General features: G+C 41.6%; 1 protein-coding gene across 2 annotated transcripts; it reads left to right on the top strand.

The window, feature by feature from the left end:
* Window positions 1–657: 657 nt before the first annotated feature.
* On the top strand, window positions 658–9,471 carry adprs (ADP-ribosylserine hydrolase). Of its 2 annotated transcripts, none has more exons than XM_085441543.1 (6): window positions 658–748; window positions 6,373–6,469; window positions 7,079–7,286; window positions 7,376–7,563; window positions 7,878–7,978; window positions 8,654–9,471. In XM_085441543.1, exons 1-6 carry the CDS (start codon window positions 718–720, stop codon window positions 9,031–9,033), a joined length of 1,005 nt encoding a protein of 334 aa, XP_085297669.1. In that variant the 5' UTR covers window positions 658–717; the 3' UTR covers window positions 9,034–9,471. The 2 variants fall into 2 exon arrangements, with proteins under 2 accessions (XP_085297669.1, XP_085297668.1); XM_085441542.1 differs by lacking the exon at window positions 658–748 and adding an exon at window positions 2,607–2,974.
* The last annotated feature ends 27 nt before the right edge of the window (window positions 9,472–9,498 follow it).

A 9,498-nucleotide genomic window follows, 5' to 3' on the forward strand; every position in this document is an offset into this window, starting at 1 on the left:
AACAGTTCTCTCCTTAAAGTTGCCCTCTGCAGTTCATCCTTTCAGAGGTTGCGTCTCCTGTCCGACAGGGTCGTGCTATTTAAATGTACGACCCTACCGTAAGTATTAGTGTGTTTGCGCAAAATATATATGTAAATATATATATTTACTGCAGTAAAAATAATAACGGTCCTTCCATCTGGTAAAGAACAGCTGAGATTGTGTAGGAGTGTGATATTTTAAAGTGTGGATGTGGAGTTGTACAGTCTAATAGCCACAAGTAGAAAAGATCTCATGGGCTAGAGTGAATTGTTCGTGATGCTGAGGAGATTCTTCAGCATCCTCCGCTCAGACACCTCTACCATCTCAGCAAGGCTGGACTGGGACAAAAAATCGGACCGGCCCACCAGGATAAAGATTGAAAATGTGACGTCATTCAGGGGTAAAACCGCAAAGGATTCTGGGAACTTGTGGCAAGAGGTACTAGGCACGCTGGCTTTCAATTGAACTCAGTTACACAGCGATAAAAAGAAACCCAAAAAATGGCAAGAAGCTGTTGTATTATTAACTGCAATAGCCGGTCGCATGACAGCCACGGGAAGCCGACGGGTAAAGAGATCGTTTTTTTTTATCGGATTAAGTCGTTGAAGATAAAAATTTTAAGCCATGTTTCCGAAGTAAGAGCCGACGGATGGTCTGGATATACCAAATATAACGTCTCAGAACACTCCAGCTCACATGTTAGTCTGCTCCAAGCATTCCCACAAAGGTCAGAGTTTTGTAGTAGTTAATACGTCATTTTTCTTAACATAATTGGTGATATAGGTTACAAGCAAGTCTGAACAGAAATTGTTGCGCTATGCTCCTTTGTTTATTGTGTTTATTGTGCATAAATAGTGAATTGTCCTGACACAATATTGCGTTTCGCTTCTGTTATTACCATGGTACATTGACTTTTATTCACAGGATAAAACAGTTGTTTTGTATCACTGTCCAGTACGATTACAACATACAATATTATTGTCACTGCTACATTTCTGTAATGCTACCAGAAATTATTTCCACTACTAATTAATTACCGTTGAGCTCAAAGGTTATGCTAATAAACGGTTAACGAATGTGTATGTATGACGACAATTTGTGAGACTGGTAAACTTACCTTTGTTCGTACGATGGTCTTTCGTTCTACACGGTGCATTTCAAGGTCCTGTACCCATCCGTCGGTAAACTGTACCTGGGCTTGTTGCAGTGACCTGAAGTTACTAAACTTCATGAGTGTATGCACTCACTCCAAGAACCGTATAATTATAAATATGAGCGTGGTGAAAGTTGGGCAGCACGCTAACGTCTTTTGTCCACTCTGTGTGCTCGTAAGGGTCTGACCCTTTCACTCCTTTGATTTTTTCCTCGTATCTTTTCTTTGTCCTTTCGTCGAGTCTGTCTTTGTACGGACCGGCATTGTTCTCCTTTTGTTTTTGTACATTCCTTTTTGTGCGTCAAAGAAAAAACAAGAAGGCATTGGAACCGGAGAATGAACGTTTTGCGGTGCTGCAAATGCTTGCATTTGATGCGGTACTTGGATTGTTTTGCCACGAGTTCCCGGCATGCAATGCGCGAAAATCACGTGATTGCTAAACAAGGGAGAGGGTGCATCCGGCCTCCTCGGCTGTAATTGGTCCAGCCCAGAGTCGATCATGACCAATTGGCCAATCCAACACCTTTCATTATATATACCCTTCCTAAAAAAAAAAAAAAAAAAATCCAAAAAATCGCCAGCGGCCCACCGGGCAAATGCCCGGTATGCCCGATGGCCAGTCCAGCTATGCATCTCAGGTACCACTCTCAGAACTAAACCAGAACTTTCCTAATCGTTTTGTCTATGTGTACTTCTAGATTTCAACCTCCATCAGTGATACAGCCAACAACAGCAGAGCTGTCCAGAAATCTCTGTAGGTGGCACAAGTCTGATCTGTACCTTGAGTCTGAGGTGTAGTAGGTGAAGGGAAAAGGTGATTAGACAATTCTCAGTGGTGCTCCTGTGCTGTTCAGTATGTTGCCTGAGCCTACTGATGCAATCTTATTATACAAATGCATTTTTAAAGCGGTATTTATCAGGAAAACTAATAAATAAAATAACTGTAATAAATTAAATGAAAAAGAAAAGTGAGCAGAGAAAATGTTGTTTTCTGTAGCTATAACTCATGGCAAAGCCTGTAAACTTTGAAAGCATTTTAATAATTAGATCTAGCTTTTATGTCCTGGTAAGCCCCAATAAGTATCTAGAAGTTTTATTTAAAATTTTGATTTGATTATGATTTTCACTGTTGTTAATTTCTGTATTTTTAAAAGGCCAGTTCTACTATTGTTAATGTCTCGCTCACGTGGCTGTTGTCGGTAGTGTCAGGTGTCTCTTCTGTGAAGTAAATTGCGAGCAAAAAGACACGGACCAATTCTTTGTGAACACATGCTTGGTCAATAAACCTGATGCCGATTAAGAAAACTATTGTATAAAGTTCATGCGCATTTATTATAGCAGTTTCGGTATACATTGCATAGAAATATGTGAACTAGATCAGGCTCAATGCTGTCGTTTAATGGAGGTCTTCTCTGCTTGGCTGCACTTCTATGTGCGAACTTTCACCGGGGGTCAAATGGTGATCTGAACGTTTTCCGGAAGCCGTGCAGAGAGAGCTTCAGGTCGACGTTTGTTGTTGTTGTGGATTGCTTTGGATCCGCTCGCCAGCTGTCTGGGAGTAGGGTCAGCGGAGAAACGAGCAGGCTGAAGTCATTTTCCCCGTCGGATGAATGGCAGTCACGGCGGTGAGAGCGGCGGCAGCCGCGGGAGGTCCCGCGTCTTTGTCCCGCTTCAGGGGAGCGCTGGTCGCGGGTGTGCTAGGAGACTGTATCGGAGGAGAGTTTGAAGGGGCGGAGGAGGTTCCCATGGAGAGTGTGCTGCAGCACCTCAGCAGCCTGGACGACGAAACTAAAGGAACAAGTCAGTGAGAGGAGGAGGTGGTTTCATAACAAGCCCACTGCACCGTGAAGCAAAGCTGGCATGCAGAGTAGCTTAAAGGGATCAAAATGGTTTGAAACTACTAAAGAAAGAAAGAAAGGGAAAAAAAGATCACGTCTGAAACCGGCAGGGGTCTCTCCAAGGGGGGGATGGGGAGGCACTAGCCCCCCGAAATGAAAGTTGCTCTATAAGACACATTTGCTCTTACATTGTTTTACCATGTTTCCTGTATGATTATGGTTCATAAAATAAATCCAACCTATTCTGGCTAACTTGTCAACCAATCAGCATTCAACTGATAAATAGGTCATCTGTGTCTACCAATGTGCAGTTGGAATTTTGGAGGACTGCATGAGGGCATGTTTGGGGAAGCTGTCCATGTAGAAATCTGTATGGAAACTCGCATACCCAATACCGTAAAATATGCATAAGGTACCACTAGAGCTGGGCGATATGAGATTTTTTCATATCACGATATGTTTTTTTCATTTCAGGCGATAACGATATCTATCACGATATGAGCCAAATAACTATATTTGTAAGATTTAAATGTGCCGTTGCTCACAAGTAAAATGTGAAATAATCAGCAGCTTGTTTTTATTTAAATATTTATTTCCCATAATAAGTTCAACAGGGTAGATGTACTTAAGGAACATGAGACTTTTTCAGATAAATAAAGGCAAATATTGCAAACTACACAAAAGGCAGCCGCTAAAGCGTTTAAGTTTCAAAATAGAACAAACGAAACAGACTAAATTGTCAATTCCACTTAGAAACAAAATATTAATTCTAAAAATAAATCTTAGTTTGTTTTACAGAAGAACAGACAAAACTGACTAACTTTTGTCAATATCAAATAAACTGAGAACTAAAAGGAAATTCTCAATCTCTCCTTGTTGTATAGCTGAGCTTTTCAAACAGTTTTAACAGTTACTTTAGTCTGACAAAAGACGAATGATGAATTAGCGCTTCCAGTCAGAGACTGAGGCTACGTCCACACGTACACGGGTATTTTTGAAAACGGAGATTTTCCGTTTTCGTTTTAAAAAATAATCCCGTCCACACGTAAAGGCAGAAATGAAGGAAAACGCTGCTATGAACATGCCAAAGCAGCAGGTGGCGCTAGATTCCTAACCGTGCAGAAATGTTGGCCAATCAGAAGTCTAGAAGCCTCGGTGGGAAAAAGTAAACAAAGCTGGGGCATAGAAGCAGAACCGAGTCGTATGTGTGGAGGGACAGTAACTGTGTGTATATGTAAGCATTTAAACACTGCAGAGAGTAGAATTAACAGTAACAGTATTGTAGAAATTCATTTCACCGAAACAATAACGTGGCGCACAGTGTGACGCATGCACCAGTTTATTGTATTTCCAGACTTGCTTTCGGCACAATTTACAGTGCACGCTACTCTGTTTTTTGTCAGACTTGAAATAGCCGAAATACCTTCACCCTACGGAACTTCTATGGCTCTTCCGTTCGACAATCTCTCCGGCATTGGAACCATCATCTGTTTTCTCTTCGGTCACGCTCGGTTGATTTTTCTAGTCAGCACACTCATTTCCTCCATTACGCGCTGGCTCCATTACCCGCTGGCTGCTTCCAAAACAAACACACGTGCGGCGTGGCACTTGTGCTGTACGTAACAAGTCACGCGACGTGACGCTGCGGCTGTGATTGGTTCGGCTCTGCGCTACTTGATTTGGATTGGCTGACCCTTTTTTTTTTTTTTTTTAAGAGGACAAGAGCGGCGAGGTCTATCGCGATAGCTTAATTTCTCTATCGAGTAAAAGTTATATCGCGATACATATCGTTATCGTTCTATCGCCCAGCTCTAGGTACCACCAGAAGCAAGAGCCATTTCCCGCAACCTTCTATAGAATAAGAAGTCTTTTGGAAACTCCAGGTATTGCCCCTGGTGGCTGTTAAATAGAGTGCAGGGTTAAGAATGGGTTAAGGTGTCTCTTTTTAGACATGGAACCTAATCTTTGTGCAGACAGATAGGTGGTTAACTGTCAATTGAATTAGCTTGCTATCCTATCTGCTGCTTCACCATTTCATCTGTCATTACTGTGAAGATAAGGTGAAGAATGAGACTTTGAGATATTCCTCAAGCTTCTGAAACCAATAATGCATAGCTTAATTATAACAATTTTCACAAAAATCAGATCTGGACTGGCTGGGATGAGCTGGGAACAAACAAACTACAAAAATAATAATAAAAAAAAATTACAGGGTGTAAATTGTGCCGGCTAAATCTTCTTGTCCTTAGCGGGCGACCAGTGGCGGTGGTCTGCCGCGCAACCAGAATGCTGCTGTATGTAGGTGCCGCAGGTTCTCTTGCTTGACCAACGATTATCTTCCACGCTTTTCGATCTAAGGCGATGGTTCTTGCCTGCTCGAGGTCAAGTCGAAGGGCCTTCAAATCATCCTGGATTTGTTTCATCCATGTCTCTTTGGTGCATTTCGATGGGGCGGGTCAACCAGAGTAGGCCATGGGGGTAGCGGCTCGGCGGCTAAATAGTTACTTAAAAAAAAAAACTTCAATGTTATACCGTGTAACATTCAGATGAATATGCTGCGGTTAGATTGGAAAAGAACACTTTAAATACCCCAGCTCCCTTCAGAAAAAGGCCTTAATGTTGGCAGACATGACTTTAAGTAATTAAATAATCTATATTTCCAGCAACAAGTGATATACACATTAATGAATCTATAATTATGATCCAGTAATATTAGATAATCAGGATCATGATGTCCACTGGATTATTTATCCTGCAGAAACTGGGGCTATTACTTTTTCTCATCATCTGTTTACAGGCACAAAAATCTTTACTACTTGATTAACGGGCTCAGCGAAGAGTGCTGAGTCCATCGACGTCTCTGCTCATCTCATCAGATCTCAGAACAAATGCTGTGTAAAGCCCCACTGATTGGGCCTTGTGATTCCTGTTTAGGCTGTTGATTGTCTCTTTAGGGAAGGAAGTGAGATGAGACCATGTTTTGCATTAAGGTATTCTCCTCAGTTTTTTTGTTGTAGTCAGGATTCTTTGAGAAAGTAGCAAAAATACATCCACACTGTATTTCTATAAATATGCTTGGTTATAGTTCATTTAAATCTTATATGAGTAACAGGGTAAATGAGTAAATTAAACTATTAATTTTTCCTGTGTAAACAATCACCATCTGTAGATATGTTCATTTTATTATCCGCAAATTATATTGGTGTCTTTGTTGGCTAAGGATTCCAGCCAGTCCACTAGATTAGGCGATAAAGTGATTACAATTTCAGGATGATTAAATTGGTGTTAGCTATTTATTTCCAGTGCGGAATTACTGTTATTATTTGTTAAAATGTGTGTATTTATGTTCTTGTGTTTTAGGTATCCTTGAATACAGTGATGACACAGCCATGGCACGCTGTGTGGCTCAGTCTCTACTCACCAGGACTGGCTTTGATGAGCACGACATGGCTCGCAGGTAGAGGAATCATCATCATCTTTATCTAAAATAAGCCTAAAATCACTTCACCATCATCTTCTTCCTTCCTTCTCCTGCATTAAGCCAACTTTCCTCTGATTGGTTGTTCCTTGTAAACCAGGGGTAGGCAACGCCAGGCCTCGACACCTGGTATCCTGCAGGTTTTAGATCTCACCCTGGGTCAACACACCTGAATCCAATGATTAGTTGATTACCAGGCCTCTGGAGAACTTTGAGAAATGTTGAGGAGGTAATTTAGCTATTTAAATCAGCTGTGTTGGATCAAGGATGCATCTAAAACCTGTAGGACACCGGCTCTCGAGGCCTGGAGTTCCCTACCCCTGTTGTAAACAAAAGGTTTAAACAGCAGAAGGGTGGGTCTTCTGTGTACACAGCCAAGAGTAGAAAAATAGTCTCACAGGCGTTATTTGTATTGCAACAAATTAATTTTTGGAAACTTTGCACATGTTTAATGTGAGGCTCCACATTTGGAGCAGTGTGTATATATGATAGAAAATAAGGAAAAGGATTTAAGGAGTTAAATATGGATCCAAAGGCTCTTTGGGTAAGCTGATGATGGTTCCTACCTCGGTGACTCACCATTTTTAGGTTTGCAAAGGAGTACAGTGCATCCCCACATCGTGGTTATGGTGCTGGAGTGATCCAGGTGTTGAAGAAGCTCTCATCCCCCCAGTTAAATGACGTGTATCAGCCAGCGAGGGACCAGTTTAACGGTCGGGGCTCCTTTGGAAATGGAGGGGCCATGAGAGCAGCTCCCTTTGCCCTGGCCTTTCCGGACTTGTCTGATGTTAAAGGGGTGAGCAGGGGTCTTTTGAATGTTGAGTTTTCTCTCTCCAATGGATCGGATAGAAACAACATCTTTAAATTTGCTCTTTTTCTCTGCAGTTTGCCCATCTGGGCGCCATGCTGACGCACTCCTGCTCGCTGGGTTATAATGGGGCGGTGCTGCAAGCGTTAGCTGTGCACCTGTCTCTGCAGGGGGCACTGGACTTGCCTCACCAGTTCATCAGCAGGCTAATTAAAGAGATGGAGGAAGTGGAAGGTGATGAGACTGCACGCAATGATGCAAGAATGTGAGTAGACTGGTCAGAGGCAGCGAAAGCGAACAGGGTTTTTCCTCCAAAGGAAAACATTGTAGTTTTTCTGTAACTTGTGTTTTTTATTTGAGGTTTTATTCCCTGAAGCATAATAGACATTTATCTTACAAGTCTTTGTCATACAAGGTAACTCAGACTCAATTACCTTTTAAATTAAACTTTCACATCAAAAGGCTAATTCTGAGTCAGAAAAAACAACCGTAGGAGGGATTTATGTCTGTTTTTAAAGGTTGAAACATCCCTTTTCATGCTGTGTGAGATGTATATATTTTTAATGTATGCTTTTGCAGTTTAAAAGAAGCAGAGAAGCCATTCTGTGAACGTCTCCACCGAATCAGAGACCTGATGGACAGGAGCAAAGTTAGCATAGAGGAAGTCATCTCTGAACTGGGTCAGTATGATTATTTATCGCTGATGAGGAGGGGTATGTGATCGAGTTTGTTTGTTTTCAGGATTACGGAAATGTTTATTTAAAGAATTCCATAAGAAAGGTTTATTGACAGATTTTGGGTTTGATCTAAAATTAGAGGTGACTTTAAGAGTCAATCTGAATCTGGATCTGGGTTTTTTTAGGAAGTGTACATGCAAAATTACATTTAGATTCATGAAGCCTGCCCAGTTTTGTTCATACCACCGTGCCCCTGTTACAGAATCAGTCATTCAAAACCACCACTCTGACTATTACTGCCATCTGCCACGCCCACAGTGAGACTGTGTTGGGAGCTGAATATCAGAGGGGGAGCAAAATTTAATACAGAGGGGTTATTACCAACTTGGTTGAATAAGCCATCATCAAATAAACACTGTAAAGACAAAGAACATGATAAAAAAAAAACCCCACCATTACTATATATTTTTAAAATTTTAGATATATTTCTCCTGATTTATTCTAAGTAAATTTCCCCATCTTATTTATCTTTTAGTATATGAGGAAGTATTAATGGGGGTTAGGGAGCAAGCCACATGTGCAATAAGGCCCCGATCCACTTCCTTTTTTACATGACATTTCCTGTTTCTCTTGACTGCCACCACAAAAACACGCCCCTCTCTTTGTGACTTTTACCAGGTAATGGCATTGCAGCTCTTCACTCCGTCCCCACTGCAATTTTCTGTGTGCTCCACTGCCTGCAACCCCGGGAATGTCTCCCAGAGAGCTACGGCGGCGTGGAGAGGACGATAGCGTACAGCCTGGCGCTGGGAGGGGACACTGATACCATAGCCTGCATGGCTGGGGCCATCGCGGGGGCCCACTACGGCATCGAGACCGTCCCTCAGTCCTGGATAAGGTGCTGTGAGGGGGTGGAGGATGCAGACCAGTATGCAGAGAGGCTTTACAAGCTGTACCACCAGTCACCACTGGGGGGCAAAGGCGAGACAGGCGAGCAGAGTGGCGAAAACAGGTCAACTGCTGCTAATGGCACAGAGAAGAAAACTGGAGTAGAGTGATGGATCGGTCAGATTGTCATTAAAAGACTTTCACACACATAAAGAACGCGTAAAAAAGACTTTAAATTTTGTTTTGTTTGGAAAAGCTTTTTTTTTTTGGATCTTAATGGTATTAAATAATTTAAGCTTTGAGGAAGAAAGTGATTTTTCCAAACTGTCAACATGAAATTTATTAAGTATCTGAAAATTAGAGCTGAAGAAAATTTCCAGTCTTAATTTTGAGAATGTGGCTTTTACACAAACTGCCAAACTTCTCTGAACGCCAATCCAAAAGTGGTCTAAATATGAATAAACAGCATATTCATACACGCTCTCTTTTCCTTGCTTTCCCCTGATTTATGTCCTGTCTCGTGAAAGTTGCACTATAAATTGACAATGTCTTGTTTTAGCAATTTGGTGAAAAATATTTAATAAACTTTTTATTTTCTTTTTAATTCACACATCTGTACGAGTGTTCTCAGACCC

This window comes from Copadichromis virginalis, linkage group LG19 (genome assembly GCF_057382275.1).
Source record: "Copadichromis virginalis isolate Kocher_CV1m ecotype Utaka linkage group LG19, C_Virginalis_male_GT1.1, whole genome shotgun sequence".
NCBI classification, from domain to species: Eukaryota; Metazoa; Chordata; class Actinopteri; order Cichliformes; family Cichlidae; genus Copadichromis; species Copadichromis virginalis.

Excerpts from the sequence above, each read along its gene's own strand:
- adprs (XM_085441542.1), top strand. The coding sequence starts at position 2,785 with ATGGCAGTCACGGCGGTGAGAGCGGCGGCAGCCGCGGGAGGTCCCGCG. Across the intron at positions 2,975-6,372 it reads CGACGAAACTAAAGGAACAA|GTATCCTTGAATACAGTGAT; the intron begins GTCAGTGAGAGG and ends CTTGTGTTTTAG. Across the intron at positions 7,979-8,653 it reads GGAAGTCATCTCTGAACTGG|GTAATGGCATTGCAGCTCTT; the intron begins GTCAGTATGATT and ends GACTTTTACCAG.